This window comes from Carassius auratus, chromosome 13 (assembly GCF_003368295.1).
Source record: "Carassius auratus strain Wakin chromosome 13, ASM336829v1, whole genome shotgun sequence".
NCBI classification, from domain to species: domain Eukaryota; kingdom Metazoa; phylum Chordata; class Actinopteri; order Cypriniformes; family Cyprinidae; genus Carassius; species Carassius auratus.
The window spans coordinates 14,303,512-14,321,292 of record NC_039255.1 but is presented as its reverse complement, the minus strand read 5'-3'; the positions used below and the strand labels follow the sequence as shown (position 1 = coordinate 14,321,292).

At 36.2% G+C, this 17,781-nt stretch overlaps 1 protein-coding gene across 1 annotated transcript; it reads left to right on the top strand.

Annotated features, from left to right (window-relative positions):
* Positions 1 to 7,384: 7,384 nt before the first annotated feature.
* Positions 7,385 to 17,720, top strand: LOC113112766 (glutamate dehydrogenase, mitochondrial-like). The gene is made up of 13 exons (XM_026278608.1): positions 7,385 to 7,942; positions 10,367 to 10,447; positions 10,537 to 10,592; positions 10,925 to 10,988; positions 11,501 to 11,595; positions 13,127 to 13,306; positions 14,511 to 14,648; positions 14,774 to 14,911; positions 15,009 to 15,089; positions 15,347 to 15,470; positions 16,135 to 16,226; positions 16,335 to 16,397; positions 16,862 to 17,720. The coding sequence occupies exons 1-13, from the start codon at positions 7,540 to 7,542 to the stop codon at positions 16,979 to 16,981; spliced, it is 1,635 nt and encodes a 544-aa protein (XP_026134393.1). The 5' UTR covers positions 7,385 to 7,539; the 3' UTR covers positions 16,982 to 17,720.
* The last annotated feature ends 61 nt before the right edge of the window (positions 17,721 to 17,781 follow it).

Here is a 17,781-nt window from a genome sequence, read left to right as displayed (position 1 = left end):
TCCAACCTACCCTACAGTGCCTACTAAACTCACATAATTCAGTGGTCTCAGAATTCGGTTTAACACCTGGCAACAACAAAACAGGATAACAGTAAATGCGCATTTGTGTATTACACAGACGGGGAGCACGGTGCCTTGGCATGCTATCACACGAGCTCGACAAATTCAAGCGGTGCGCTTCACTTGCTTTCATGTGCAAGATTTAACTACCAACCGCATTCCTGTTTATGATCATTCTGGTAGCACGTGAAAGCAGCATCAGTGAAAACAGGCAGAGACAATGGTAGCTTTACATTAACCTTACAGAGTGCCAAAAAGCTCTTTTGGAAAACAAAATATGACGCGTGATACTTACTTTGTCAGGAGCTGATGCTCGCACACGATGGTTGCTATTGATCCCTCTTTCAGAATCATCCTCTGCACTGCTCCAGCACTGAACTGAGCCTCCTTTGTGAGGCAGTCGCACGTAAAATGATTACCACAAACATAAAGGACTTTTCAGTTTATTTCCGGGACATCCTTCGTAATTGAAATTTAACTACCGTGTTCTCAGCGGCCTTATGGAGACTCCTATGATTGTAGGTGCATCCTGAAACACATCCAGTTTAACTCCACATGGCTGACCCCAGACAGTAGAATGAAATTTTTTTTTTTTACGTAATTTTTTTCAAACACATGTAACATTGCTGACTTTTGAGTAAGGTTATTTAAACTGCATTCCACAAAAACACTATTATAACATTTAAAAATCACTTATTTGTCAAAGTTCAGCATTGTTTTATACGAAGCATGAAGCAGCAAAAGTAAAAAAAAACTAAAATCACACAAACGGCCTATTTGCAATTTTTGGGGCGAAACGTAGCTTGTTTGTATCCTTGTTAATAATCCTCTCAGTTCCTCTCAAATGTAAATCAAACGCCTATTCACAAACATATTGTGACATTTTTTTGCAATATAGATACTCAGAAATAAACTAACACACGTTAATCACTTCACCCTCTTAGGCAACAACGTTAAAAAATGCTAAAAACCGTAAATTAAAATATTTCATTACATTAAGATTTAGATTATTTATAATGTTTTATTAAAGAAGATTTTCACAGAATGATTTTGGCAAAATGGTGCCCCGTTTTTGCCCCACTATATATATATATATATATATACACACACACACATACATTACACACACACACACACACAGACACACACATATGTTTGTTTTTGTGAAAAGTGGGTTCATCCCATAGGCGTAATTCTCTTTGTTCTGTAGAAACTGTATATTCTATCGCCCTTCACCAACCCTACCCCTAAACCTCACAGGAAACTTTGTACATTTTTACTTTCTCAAAAAAACACATTCTGTATGATTTACTGTAAAAGTGTTTTGAAAAATGGGGACATGGGTTATGTCCTCATAAGTCACCCTCTCCTTGTAATACCTGTGTCATACCCATGTCATTGTACAGAGTTGTGTCCTGATATGTCACAAAAACAAGAGCTCACACACACACACACACACATTTAATTTTTTAAGTAATATATTTTAATTATAGCTTTAGCAACATTAAAAATATGTCTTTCAAAAAATTATCCAGGATGCAGAAATAATAATGTGTTGTGAAAGTTAGACATGATATATAACCTTAAGACAGCTTAATCATAGAATAATCCTAACATAAAATACACAGCATCATCTTAAAGACACATGAATATTCTTCACACCTCTAGTGAGCTCAAGTGTAATAATAAAAAGTTCTGAATGACCGGAATGGTGTTGTCATCACACTGGAAATGACTTCATGGGAGTCAGTATGGAATTAATTCTGTTAGCTTCTATCTGCTGGGGCTAGACACACACACAGTACTTTTAAAGATACAATCATTAAATTATGTATATGTATCATGATACAAATAAAGTATTATCCCCCATTATCTGGGGGAGTGTTCAGGAGGATCTTCTGCACTAGAGCAGGAGGGACTTGCACACAGGTTTGATCATCTCCAGCTCTCACAGTTAATACAACTGGCCTTCAAAGACAAGTCAAAATGAGAAAGTAGATCTAGATAACTGGGTAACTTCAGTTTGCAGATTTATTCAAGTATGTATTTTTGGCAATATAAATATGTATTTATATTATATAATTTTGTATTTATAAATATTAATATTTATTTATCTGATAATAGTATTTAATGAATTGTAGACTGTATAATTGACCTTTGTCTCTGGAAATCAGTTACTGTGACGTGTGTAGCATGTGTTTTTTAAAATAATCTTGACATTAGTGTTGAATATTCAATTGCCATTACTCAAGTCATTGTTGTCACATGATCCTTCATAAATCATTTTGCAAAATTTAAAAGAAAAAAGAAAATGATAATAAATAATTAATAGGCAGCAAAGCAGCATAGAATGATTTCTGAACAATCAAGTGATACTGAAGACTGGAGTAATTTTCCATCTCAGGAATAAATTACATTTGAAAATAGAAAACATTTATTTTAAAGTGTAATAATATTTCACAATATTACTGTTTAACTACATTCTGGAATCAAACTTAAGCTCTCTTAAACATAAAAATGTTTGACTGGTAGTGTGTGTGTGTATGTACATACTTTGGATGAGACAGAAAAAGAAATGGGTATTAGGGTCTGTTTATGCTGTTCTCATCTGTTTCCAGTTCTGCAGAGCACTGGCCACAGCCGGCAAAGATGATGTCACCAGAGACTACGTCCAGGATCCTTTTCAAGGGCATGTTGACATCTATTAACAGTGAGGCCTCCTGGGATAAACTGCTCTGGAACTGGAACGCCATGATTTTAACTCCCAGCTCTACATCCCCTAACGAGTAAAGAAGACAGTCTTAAAGGGGTCATATGATGTTGCTAAAAAGAACATTATTTTGTGTATTTGGTTAAATATTTTTTTATGCGATTTAACGTAAAAAAAAAAACACATTATGTTCCACATACTGTATATTATTGTTTCTCTTCTATCCCCCGCCTTTCTTACATATAAAACGTACTTACAGGCTGTGAGTCAGAACAGCCAGTATTGTAGTTTACTCTCCCAGGATCGGGAAACCATAAAATGTGCTGCACACATCTGAATATTTGGGTTGAACTGTTCTGGAACAGTGTTGTAAACACAACTTAACCACTGATTTCTAGGGTGACCACCTGCTAATAAGCCCAAGGGGGGACAAGGGGTATGTTTCTGAGGGACAATATGGGACACTGCTTGTGAGGCGGTGCCCCCACACCATGGCCAGACTAACTGAAAGTGGTTTACCCATTTCTAGCACATACCACCTTACATGGTATATTAATAATGCCCTATTCCCCTAAACGTGTAACTTCAGATGTATCCTCATGACAGAATTGAAAGATGCACTTCCACTTATGATTTACTTTAGCTATTTAATTTTATTTATTTTTCATTACAATTTATTCACAATAACTTATAATATAAAATTATAGGATTAAAATGAATTGTAGTTGCTCAACACCACAGTAACAGTTAAAAAAAAAAAGTCTAAACTCACAACTCCAGAAGTTCACGAGGAGGAAGGATGGTGAACTCGCATGCTAGTAAAGGCAGGCGCATAAAAAAAAAGTTTGAAACAGGGCACACCTTGTCTTTTTTTAATTGATGATGGCGGTGCCTCAGAGTCTCTTTCTCCATTTTTCGAATCGTAAAGCGTGCATCTAAAAGATCCTTCCCAGTGTGTCTGGTATGCACGTTCATGCGCTGTCATGACAAACAACCTAGTCAGCAGTTCAACTGAGGGGTGGGTGTGGCGACAGTAGCGTGCTGAACTGTCAAGTAATGTTCGTTTGGCTGCCTGGGGCTCGAGGATATAGAGCGACCAACTTTTTTTGAGCAATGCGCGTAAAAAATTTTTTGATGCGTGACACAGTCTCAATTTGTGGGGCGCATGAATTGGGCTTCAAACGCTGTGCACGCACACACTACGCGGGACGGGTGGTCACCCTACAGATTTCTAGTTGTGTCCTCTTAAGTATTTTCGCTTTTGCAATGAAACACACAGCGTCTCCACAACATGGCGGCTGTGTCAACAATAAAGTTACGCCTTCATTCAGTGTGTGAACATTTGGGTGGCGTTATGCAAATCTTCCTACACAGTGACGTAGACATGTGGGGCCGTGTTTAAACAAGGAGGGTGTGCATCGGTCTTAAATTTTATAAAAGAATATATCTTTGGGTTTGAGTCTTTAGTCTTCGTAAATTTAGGGATCTTAAAGGATAAGGAAAGGAAAACTTGAAATCACAGAAAGACAGAATTCTGGGGAACTTATGGAGACTGAGGGCATTTGTTTGGGCGGGGTGTTTGGAGTACCAAAAATAAAGAAAAAACAACAACAACAAAAACAATAAAAGTTTAAAATAAAAATCGTGACACTCTACCTCAAAGAAGCAAGGCTTGGGACTTTGATGATGTACTCAGATACTCAGTCTCTGTTGAAACACGTGATGTAAGCCATCCATCTCTGCCTTGTCTATTTAAACTATGTGAGCAGGAGAAGCAACTATAGGTATTCTGTCACTAATACAGGACTCAACTCCTTCTCTTCAACATACTTTTCCTTGGACTGAGAGCAGTAGCAGCCCGATGTAGTGTTTAGGATTCTCTAATGGTTTCCCTGGGAATCAACCTGTCTTGACACCAAGCGAGGTCCATAGTCTTCCAGTGTGGGGCTGGTCTCTCCTAGACCTCTTTAGAGAGTGCTTGGGGACATGGGGCACCCAAAAAAACATGAATCTTTGGTTTGTTTGCCATTTTCCTGTCCTTAAATTGGACTGATATTGGGCCAGTCATAAGATTGCCAGATTAAAGAAGTCATCACACAAAAGTTCATAAAGTTATTAAAGGCATGGTTCAGACAAAAATGAAAATTCTGTCATAATTTACTCACCCTCATGACTTTCTTCTGCGGAAGACAAAAAAATATATATTTTGAAGAATGTTTCAAATGTTTTTGTCCATACAAAGAAAGTCAATGGTGTCTAAAACAACAAAACAAGATCCAGCTGACTTTCATGTATGAATAAAGAATATGCATGGAAAAACCTTTTTCAGAATATCTTCTTTTGTGTTCCACAAAATAAAATAAGTCACACAGGTTAAGAACGACATGAGTGGGAGTAAACGATGACAAAATGTTCAATTTTGGGCAAACTATGCCTGATGTTGTTAACTAAAACCATAAAAAAGAAAAAAACCTTTCATTAATTAAGCTAAAAAAAAGGAAAATAAAAATATTACATGAAAAAATAAAATAAAATACATTTAGGTTTAAGTATTAAAATGACTAAAACTTAAATAAAAAAGCTGAACATAAATATATAAAAACAATATTTTTTTAAAAAATAAAAAACTAATAAAAATGCCAAAAGCACAAAAATTACTCAAATAAACTTAAAGTAAAGTGAAAACTGAACATATATATATATATACATTTATATACATTTATATAATATAATGAGAGTATATAGAACTACTCTGGTTGTCCATTTAAATAATATAATATATATATATATATATATATATATATATATATATATATATATATATATATATATATATATATATACATATATATATATATGTATGTATGTATGTATGTATATATATATATATATATATATACATATATATATATATATATATATATATACATATATATATATATATATATATACATATATATATATATATATATATATATACACAGTTGCTAAATTATGCTAAATTAAAGTAAAGGAGAACTCCAAGCAAAGTCAGAGGAAGAAAAGAATACACTGAAAAACATTTTACAGCTGGTGGGAATAACTAAGAGCATTGTAATGTGTCTGTGCAAGTGTGCATTCCTCAAATCATTTGTTTTCACTTAGCAAAAGAAGAAGGATAGAATTTTAATGAGTGACTCTCCAGAAGTTCACCAATCATATGATGGGGGTAGGCACCACATCAGCCAATGACAGAGCAGTCCAGGGTTCATTCATACTACAGTGTGATTCATTCCAGGCAGAATTTATAGACTGAGATGGAGGTATGGAGGGGTGGTGCTGTCGAAGAAAGAGGACTTAGAGCAGACAGGTTTTCTGTTTTATTACATATGATTCTCACATGTATTGAAGGTGTGTGGGAAATTTTTTTTATCTTTTTTTTCTTTTTTTTTTTTTTTACTTACACCATCAAATAAAACTTTTCTTGAAAATAGTAAAAAAAAATTCAAAGCCATGTGAAACCAACATGAATAAAAATAGTACATTTCAAAGAACTTATCACATTTTATTTAAAATAACATTTATTTATATTTTATGATTATAATTATAAATTATACTTAATGTATATCACTGACACAGAGATCAGGCATACTTTTTTATAGCAATAGCATGTGAAATATAAATATAGCAACCCATTGCTGCTGACCAGCTACAGTAGTATGATTCTCTAAGGCAATGGAGACATCAACACATTGAGAGATATCCTGGGAGAATGCCAAAAACAAGCACAAATTTCCACCCTGGAAAACAATCAGAGAGGCCCAGCAAGAGCTGATCTCCAGAGCAGGATGTATTTCAGGTAGGAACAAATTACAGCAGACGGACACACAGAAGTTATGACATAACTCTGTAACCCCAGGTGAAATAAAAGAGTAACTCTGGTTTTGCCACCTTGTAGCAAAGGAAAAATACATATAAGGCACTTTTAGTGTCATATTTAAGTTATTTCTGTTTTGTGTGCAGAGAGAGAGAGCGATAGAGAGAGAGAGAACACAGGTTCATTGCCATTTATTATCCTTCTGTGCATGTGCCATAGAAGATAAACAACATTCCTCCCCCTCCCAAAATATATTGCTTTTAATGAACATACTATACTGAACAACTGCTAATACTACTACTTTTAGGACTACGAAAGTGACAGCTCTAGAAATACTGGCATATAAAATTATTTCAAAACAGTTACAAATTTCATTGTGTTATTTATAGGCATCACAGTCTGTTTTGAAAGCCCTTTTCAGTTGACATTCACAAAAATAAAAAATAACTAAAAAAAATCTCATTCACTATTTCTTAAATCCACCTATTACACCTTTTGTAGTAAAATACCGTGACCATTACAGTACATAGCTAGTACCTCAAAGAACATACACCCCCTCCCAAAAAATAAAATAAAATAAAAAAGTTTTTAAAGAGAAACTACATCAATTTAACCAATATAAATTTCATATACAGCAGCAACTTTAATACTTTTTATATTTTTTTTTAATCAAAGCGCAGTGTTTGCTCACGGGCTCCTGCTCTCTGAGCGCCTCCCAGCTTGAGGAGGAGACCCACAGCTCGCCTGCCGCTTGAAACAACTCAGTTCAAAACAGTTCTCAAGTTGACACTTTGTTGAGTGGGGGAAAAGGAGGAGCTGCGGTGTCCGCTTATTCACCCCGTCCCACCCTTTAACACTCTATGTCTAAGATTTTTTCTCTTTGCTAATACTGTTAGTAGGTTAGTTCAAAATCATGTATAGGTATCTGGGGGAGTTCGTCACCCGCGCAGCCGCCGGCAGCGCTCTGGCTTCGGGATGCGCTGACTCCGCTTTGCCTGCTTCTGCTACTCTCATGCGGGTCCGCCGTTACAGCGAAGCCGTGGGAGAGAAAGACGATGACCCTAACTTCTTTAGGATGGTCGAGGGTTTCTTCGACCGAGGAGCTTCTATCGTGGAGGACAAACTCGTGCACGATCTCAAGACGAGAGAAACGCCCGAGCAGAAGAGACACCGAGTCCGGGGGATCCTCAAGATCATCAAGCCCTGCAATCACGTCCTGTCCGTGTCGTTCCCCATCAAAAGAGACAACGGGGAGTGGGAGATGATCGAGGGCTATAGAGCCCAACACAGTCAGCACAGAACCCCGTGTAAAGGAGGCAAGTTCAATGCATTATTTACACAGGCGTTAATAGAAAGCAGTCGCGCTCTAAGGAGAAAACAGATGCAAACTAAAACACATATCACATACCTGTCATAGCATCTTTTTAATTTTGCATTGCCACGACATGATTCTGCGTCACAACACATTTATTTACACGCTATGTCTTTAAAATGTAACAGAGAGTGCTAAATGATATGCATCTCGAGCCAATGAACTTGAGGAAAAAAAATCCCAAATCGCGGTTGCGCAGCAGCGACACTCTGCTACATTAGGGTGCAACTCTTAAATTTACACGGAGTTTGAAGCTTCACGATAAAACCAACATGCAGTGTACTGTAGCTGATAATAAAGCAGCTAATATTTAGGTGTTATATAAAATAAACTGGTTTAATTGATTTATGGTCAGCTTGTCATTTAGCTGGTCTAATGTATGTAGTCTAAGGTCATTGATGTTTGTTGCTACAAATGATTGTGCCCACCTTAGACCAGATAGAGACCATCTAGAGCATTTTTAAACATTGTTTGACCACCGTAAGCTGTTTGGACCACTTGGTTTCTGGTTTGTTTCTGGAACAAGATGTTATACAAGCTAATGACCAACTTAGACCAGCAGGAATCCAGCTGCATGTGCATATAAATTACAGTCTTATCGTTGCAGAGATATTTGTGTACTTTTTGGAAGTTGTGAACTCATTTATTATCAATGGAATGTGCTTGTGTAAGAACTGTTTTTATCAAGCATGACCAAGTCTGGAGTTGTTTGCTGGGCCATTCAATTTTGCTTCGTCAGGACTGACTGTGCAATGCTTTATAAGGGAAGAGAGGAGGAAGCCCCCCGAGAGCCGTTCAATCTCTCTGCAGTTTCCTCGAATACAACTCCATCCTATCAGCATTTTCAGACTCTTTCCCCCTTTTTAAAACTACGTCATATACTTTAACCACCATTTTAAGTTGTCTACATTGCAGATGAGTCAGGCTAAACTGATCAACAAAGTTTTGGAAGAGATCTTATAACGTACACTTCCTGATCTTCTGTTGAGTAGATTCATTGGGAGCATTCAGTGAGACAGTCAATGAATAGATGGCTGGACTTTAAACTTTTAAGTTTGTAACCGGAGAACAAGATAGCACATCATGTGTTTTTACACCTTGTGTGCTGGCTGGGAAGTCTGTATTTAATATAATGTATAAGAGAGACCTCAAAACTAGTTTTCATGAGGGAAGAGCTCAAGGTTGGTTCTTTCCTCCTCAGAAAAAAAGTATGTCGCTGTAATTTATCCTCTACTGTTTTTTACTATTGGCTTATATAGGGCTATAGGAAACTATAAAGAATAATATAACCTTCAATCTTATTCAGATACTTGATTAAAAACTCAATAAATTAAGAAAAAACATGCTTGACTTTGGACTCACTGAATATATACAGTAGTACATACTCATTCAACCAGATGTGTACAGAAGAGCCAACAAAACAGCCTTTTGAAAACAATTCAAGCTACACTTAGTCACAAATAAATTCAGGAAGGAGACTGTTCTTTAAAGGCACTGTTCACCCAAAAGTAAAAATATAGTTACTTTTGTTATTATAATCAAGCTCAAGTTCATCTAAACCTGTACAATGTTCTTTCTTCTGTTGAGCACAAAAAATATTTTGAAGAATGTTAGCTTTTGAGGGTGAATAAATAATAATTTTGTTTTGTATGATCTATCCCTTTAAATTTGCACTAATAACTTTATTTTATGTTAGTAGTAATTTGAAATGAATTACTAGCGCATCATCCATGAATTTAAGAAATTTGCTAGTGCTGTCCAAGCAGTGCTTTTGAGGCCGACTGAAAGCAGAGATGTTTAGTTTGGAGTACACATTGGCTTTAATCACACCCAGTTTTGGGCCCTGCCTAGATTTTCTTCCCTTTTATTTCAGTGGAGAGAGTGAGTCATCAGAGTGTTCAGCCACACAGAATTTCCCCTCTCAAAATTGTAGACCTGTCTTTTTGTGTGTGTGTGTGTGTGTGTGTGTGTGTATGTGTGTGTGTGTGAGCAAGGCCGTTACAGCATTTGAAATTTCCAGACGCCTGCTCTAAACAGCATATTAGTCCGGATCATCAATGCTATTTTAACTGATAGACAAGGCCCACCTTTGCAGTAGGTCGAATATTTGGCAGCTCTTATTGTATTATTTATTCTTTTATTTTCCCAAGAGCTCTCAAAAGCCCTAAAATGTCTTGCATTATATAAGCACTCAAGCGAAATTAAAGTTTATCAAAGTGTTGTAGTCTGTTAGCTTTAATTGCTAGAGAGAATATGAATAAAGGCTATAATGCATTTGATTTATTTTGATGCATGTTTAATGAGTGATCTACGGACATTATTTGCTTAGACCTAAAGTCTGACGAGGACACTGCTTCTGCTTCTCCAGGTATCCGTTACAGCACAGAGGTGTCAGTGGATGAGGTGAAAGCCCTTGCTTCACTAATGACATACAAATGTGCAGTTGTAGGTAAGTGCTTAAGTTTGTTTATGTGTAAATGTGTTTGTTATTGGTTAGTATGAACATTGAATCATTCACATGAACTGTGCTCTCAACAGATGTGCCTTTTGGAGGAGCTAAAGCGGGGGTGAAAATTAACCCAAAGAATTACTCTGTGAGTGTTTTCTTCATATTTTCTGACAAATTTTATGAAGAATCCGTCCCCTTTAAGTGATGTTGAAGATTTCATGAGATTGTTCTGAAAAAGCAGTAAGATGCAGTGCACAGATATTTCAGAATTCTCTGGAACCAACCAGATTCAGGATGGTGTTTATTTCATGATTCGTAAAGTGAAATCCTACAGGGTTTAATGTCTGTTAAGACTGTTTGTGACTGTTCTTTGTTTCTTTGTATTTTATCACTGGTGGATTAAACATGCAATTTTGAGTTTAGCGCTCAGATGACGATTCCCCATTCACAGCTAAAAACTTTTTTTTTGTTACTCAGGACATAGAACTGGAGAAGATCACAAGAAGGTTTACTATTGAGTTGGCTAAAAAGGGCTTCATTGGTGAGTTATGAGGAGGCATAAACTGAATCTGCTCGTGAGTTAAGCAGAATCGAATTATGTTACCATTTTGAATAGAATGAAATGAGAACTCTATGGAAGATTAAACCACAACTCAGGAACAATAGTCATGTAATGCTTATTATCAGATGGCACAGTAAAGTTTAACAGTCAGCCTGCAATTGACACCACTTCTACATAACAAGTTATTTAACCTGTATCCCTAAAGCCTAGGTAAGTTGAATTCATATTACAATAATTCAAAGAGCTTGTAATAGAGCCAACTTTCCTTAGGTAGTTAGTGTTTTTGAGTGCAGGATTCCCACATTGCTCTCTGACAGTGTAGCTCCTCAAAACATTGTTCAGTGACAGTTACAATAATGTCTTATAAATATACAATCAAAGAGGTTTTTATGATTCACATTAACTGTGTCCAGATCTTTGAGTTAAATAAATAAGCCATGGCTATGGGAAGTGAGGGTCAGTCGTACACTTATTTCTGTTTCCTGTGTCAGGGCCCGGCATTGACGTCCCAGCCCCAGACATGAGCACAGGAGAAAGGGAAATGTCCTGGATTGCTGACACATATGCTAACACAATGGGCCATCATGTAAGTTGAAGAACCTGACCAAGTGTTCATATAGTATACAACAGGTTTGCTTTAGCAAAAATGTATTTGAAAACAATTGTATTGTTTGGCATGCTGTATTATAAAATATGCTATGTTACTTTTTACATTTATTTAATATGCCAGCTGAATAATCAGCAGGATCAGAATGTAGACATCCCAAAGAATGTAGCGTATAAAGTACTTAAATTTATCTTTAAATTTTACATTATTTCTGATCATTTCTGAGCTATTTGTTCAAGAGAAAGAGTTTATTTTAAGGTAAATGTGCTTTTAATATATTTCATTCTTTTTGTATTTATTTATTAATGTTCTCTTGATTTCAAGCACTGTGTAACTGTGTTGTCATGGTAGTGATCAAATGCATTCTGAATTTGTAAGCCTTATTATAATTTCCGCTATAGTTTAGTATCCAAAATGCATCTAGCAGCAATGAAGTTGTTGTAATATTTTCTCTTTGCATCTCTTTGCATTGTGAATGGTTATTAGTTTCATCTGCCATGCATATATTTACTAAGTAAGTAAATTTTATTTATATGGCACATTTAAACACAGCGTAGCTGACCAAAGTGCTGAGCCGAGTATAAAAAAAAACAATAATAATAAATAAAAATAAAACAACATGGAAGACAATATACTAAAAAGCTGCATTTTGAATAATCTGGAGGTGATTAATGGTTGACTGAGGAAGGCCCAAATACAAGGAGTTGCAATAATCTAAACGCGATGTGATGAAAGCATGAATTACCTAAATGCGATGTGATAAAAGCATGAATGATACTTAGCTATTTATAGCCGTATTATGTGTTGCTACTTTTGTCTAGCTGACTGTAAACAAGACATACTCACTTTGGTTTTCTGTAAATAATATGCTCTACTCAACATGTTAACACTCTTTTGCTGCCTTGTCAAGTCTTCCTTCATGAAATTCAAATCTAGTTTCCCCCAAAGACACATTTAATAGCATAATATCTTAGTTAAATAAGCATGTACAGGAAATGTGATGCATAGGCCTACATTACCTTGAAATGGTGCAGTGATTTCAGTTAAGCTTTTACATATTGTAGCTATTTTGAAAAATCCTACAGGATATCTGGAAGAACTAGCAAACAGATTGCAGCTGTGTTGGTGACTCAGTGCCCAGAGCCTGTACTGTCCCTGACAAAGAGCGTGGTGTTTATAAGCCCAAGAGAACAAAGTGCCCCTGTGTTTTTCCACCCTCTCCTGACAGACTCCTTCAGTAGAGTCTGTCCTTCCATGCCAGTCATATGCTTTGTCTAGGTAGCCATGATGTTCTGTTGTGTTTGCAAGCTGCCTTGTAGTGAGATAAATGAAAGGACAGGAGATATATTATAGCATCAACAGGACCTGTACTCATCTCGCTAAACACCAGCTAACATTAAAGATAGCATAGCTTCGTGCCTCATAATAAGCTACCTTACAGTTTATGTTACTCTGTTTGAAATCAAACAACATTCTTCTACTGTTTAGAATTATAATTCTTCTTTATCAGGATATCAATGCTCACGCCTGTGTAACCGGTAAGCCCATCAGTCAGGGGGGAATCCACGGGCGGGTATCTGCCACTGGCCGCGGGGTCTTCCATGGCATTGAGAACTTTGTCAATGAGGCTTCTTACATGAGCCAGCTGGGCCTGAGCCCGGGGTTTGGAGACAAGACATTCGTCATTCAGGTTCGTGCATGTCAATTAACACCTAAATACACTTCAAGTTTATGGCATTATGTTTTTTTTTTTTTTTTTGTCATATCAAATCAGTTAGCTAAAGAATTGTTCTTGTTATGTATTGGTCCAAAATACACTGGTAACTCCAGGCACTTACAGAACCTGATTTTACCAAGTGAGACATGTTCCTGGGACAACATCGTTGTTGACCCTGGAACAACATTGTGATTAACCAATCAGATTTGAAGAACCAGTTTATAGATTTTGTGAAGTTTACGCTTAAAATCAGTGTTTGGTGCTTGTACATCAGTGTCATTCATCTATCATTTCCTCTGATTTTAGGGATTACTCATGGTTAAAGTTAGGTTTAGATGCAGGGATATGGTTAAGAATATATTTTTGGAGTAAAATGTTGTTCCAGGGTCAACAAAATATGTTGACCTAGGAACACATCGAACTTGGCAAAATCAGGACGTGCCCAGGCACTTACTGGCACTTTGTCCATTATCTCATGACTCTGTGCTATCAGTAAGTGTACGCTGACACGGATCATTCTGACTTTTGCTTGTCTGAGGACTTTAAATATCCAGTGTGTGCTTTTAGATACCCAATCAGTATTTATAAAGAAAGCTTAAAAGGGTGCTAAACAAGCAAATGTTATACTTCCTACATAAATGATTAAAAACTCATTCATTTTACTATGTGTTGTGACACTTAATTGTAATGTCAGAGAAGTAAATATATATTGCAAATATAAGAAGTAGTAATTGGGACATGTGTGTAAACATTATTCAAACCAAATAAATTCACTTAGGGTTTGCCTCAAGATTCCTTAAGATATACCTTAAAATACTGATTATGTATTTTTATAGTGAATATGTATTGAATTAAGTTTGTTTACCATTGGTATTCTCCCTTGTTTTAAGCATAAATCTAAAAATATAGTTCGATTATGATTAAACTATTTGGCAGAAGGGTAAGAAAATGTATGTTAATTCAAGCTATATTCTCTCAAAACATTTCTTATTATCTTTAACTTGAACTTCTGAAGTAAGTGTATGTTGTTTTAGTGATATTTTAACTTACACACAAATACTGACTTTGTTAATGCTTAACAATGTCCTTGCACTAAATCCATCAATATTCCACATTACCTTCAGCTCCGCAGTCAGTTTAAAAATTATTGAATGATTTCAGCTAATTTCTGTTGTAGGGTTTTGGTAACGTGGGCCTGCACTCCATGCGTTACCTGCACCGTTACGGAGCAAAGTGTGTGGGTGTTGGAGAGCTGGATGGAAGCATCTGGAACCCTAACGGCATCGATCCCAAAGAACTGGAAGACTATAAGCTTGTGAGTATCAGTCAGTGCAGTGGAAGATATTCACTGTAAGGCTGACACCTTGTGGCCAATTGACAATACTACATGTACTAAGTGAAAATCTGTAATCCAAATGTATCAAATACTCTCTTTTCCAGGCCAATGGCACTATTGTTGGCTTTCCTAAGGCCAACCCCTATGAAGGCAGCATCTTGGAAGCTGAGTGTGATATTCTGATCCCCGCTGCAAGTGAGAAACAGCTTACAAAGAAAAACGCCAACAATATCAAGGCCAAGGTTAGAGGTCAATATAGTCAATCATAACAATAGTCATTTTCAAGCTGCAATGAGAATATAAAAAGAAAAATTGTGTAACACTTATTATTTTTTACAGATCATTGCTGAAGGAGCTAATGGTCCCACTACCCCTGAAGCTGACAAGATATTCCTAGAGAGGAATATCATGGTGATCCCTGTACGTTTTCCAGTCCTAAATGTTAAATCTAAATTTACTAGCCTATTATACAATATTTGATTTATATGCATATCTTATTAAATATATTTACCTTATTTAGATTTTATCTATAGGAGTTTTTAATTTAGGTTTTATTATTTTATTGTAATGAAATTTGAGTCCCCCCCCCCCCCCCCTTTTTTTTAACTCCTTTGATATTGCCTTGAAAATAGCCTTTGATGCTAATATGATGCTAAAAATACATAACTGATATGTAGGACATGTACCTGAATGCTGGAGGTGTGACAGTCTCCTACTTTGAGTGGCTGAAGAACCTAAACCACGTCAGTTATGGCAGACTGACCTTCAAATATGAAAGGGACTCAAACTACCATCTCCTCAGTAAGTCAAAAAATGTGTTTCCCAGACAATGTTGTGTAAAGTCGTATAGTATCATACATATTCAAAGTGCTTGCTTCTAAAAAAAAGAGTCTCCCTAGCAATCATATGATCATACAATTACCAGTATGGTTGTTGTTGATTTAGTTCTCTGGAAGGGCTTGTTTTCCATTGTCTATTTGCTCTAGATGATGTGGTTCGGGCAGGCTAGAATAGGTCATGTGGTATTTTTGTTCACTTTGTTTATTCTGCTCCCACAAGCAAATATAGTGAGATTGGTGTCCCTTTGAGAGTATCTGGGTATGCTTGCATGTATACACAAAAACACAAACTTGCTCTGCCCTGCCTTTCATCTGACTGGCCTGAAATGACCTCACTTCACTGATAGTAACATGGTAAACACAGAGGCAGACAGCAATCTCACAGTCATGTGAAAAAGCTGTTGAATGGTGTAAAGTTAATTCTTGCATGTTCATACATTAAAATCATGACTGTACCTCACTGCACCTTTTATAAAATATTTAACTAAACCCCAGATTTAGGTCTCAGAGAAGGTGTAAAAGAGAATAAGCATTGTCTTGGGAAGAATAGCATTTGACCATTACTATCTTAAATCCATGTGACTGTTTGCTCAATCCTAATGGGGATCTGCTGTGTTGTTTGCCAGTGTCTGTGCAGGAGAGTCTGGAAAGGAAGTTTGGGAAACATGGAGGAGCCATACCTATTGTTCCCACATCTGAATTTCAAGAGAGGATTGCTGTGAGTATAAACACAAAAGCTCTTGTCACATATAATGTGCATTTTTTTTTTTTTACTGATTTATATTTGACTATACACCTTTATACACTTGTTTTGCTTATCTGGTAGGGAGCTTCTGAAAAGGACATTGTGCATTCTGGATTGGCTTACACGATGGAGCGATCTGCCAGAGTAAGTAGATATAGACTGTGAATATAAAATAATCCTTTTCATGTATTTATCTAATAATATGCACATATATATTACGTATTATGCCTTTTTGTTCATATCAGTTATTTGTTTTTTAAAATTGGAAATGAGATCCTGAAGCCCATTAAATGGATTCCTAATAATTCACCAGACCCAAAGATCTTGGATCAGTTTTCTCACTTAGCTTATCATAGTGTATTCTTATATTGGCTTCTTCACAAAGGACACATGCGACGCTGCCCTAGAATTTAAGCAAAATTAGGTAATTTTGGAGGCAGGATGATTAAAAATCATTTTAGATTGATACTCATTTTTAGAAGATTGTGAATGTTTCGGGAGGCAGCGTATTTGTCTGTCTGTATTTAGACTGATTTGATTGAATGAAGAGCCTCTGTAATGTAAAAAAACTGCTCTGTCGTTTACATAATTCATCTCTCCTCTTTTAGCAAATCATGCGAACAGCCAACAGGTATAACCTTGGGCTGGACCTGAGGACAGCGGCCTACGTCAATGCCATTGAGAAAGTCTTCAAAGTGTACCATGAGGCTGGCCTTACCTTCACATAGATGGCTGTATTATTTACCTGACTCTATATCTGACTCTGTTCATCTGCACAGACCCCAGGTATATCACTTAACCCCTCAGCTCCTCACGTTTACATTTTATACGACATAGATACATCATTTATGCATGTTATTACCACTAAGCATCTTTAGAATTATCAGGTCTTTTTTCTAGATTATCATCCTTTTAAATATTCCTGGCTTTTAGAAAAACTTTAAAGCCAAAGACCATTTAAAGCACTCTCTTTGCCACATTTTGCCAGGAGACACCAATCAGTTGTAACTTATTTTAAAGTTATTTTGTAATGTTTTCTTCAGGTCATAAAGTGCCTGCATATTGAAACACATTAAGCCTTAGAGTCACAGCCACATGTTGTTAATTCTAATGCCAGTTTCTGGAATTTCTAGTTGGTTACTTTTCCCCCACCGATTCTTACACTATTATGGTCAAGTGGGAAAGGGATGCAGGACGAATCTCAGGCTTTTTATGTCTGTTACCGAAATGTTGCATATAAATGTATGGTTTTGCTGCTTCTTTGAACAGTGTTCAGTGACAACTAAAATCTTCCTTTTTTTACATTTTAATTTCATAATAATATGCAAACAGTAGGTCATATATTTGAGAGCAAATGTTTATTTTCATCGCAATATTAACATTTAATATGAAATGGCTTTTGAAAAAAGAAAAAGACTTTGTATTGCCTTTTTAAATTGTCTACAATTAATAAAATGGAAATGGAAAGTGCCGTGTGTCAGCTGATTTACTGGGTTAATTATATTTTGTACTCTGAACCAAAAAATAT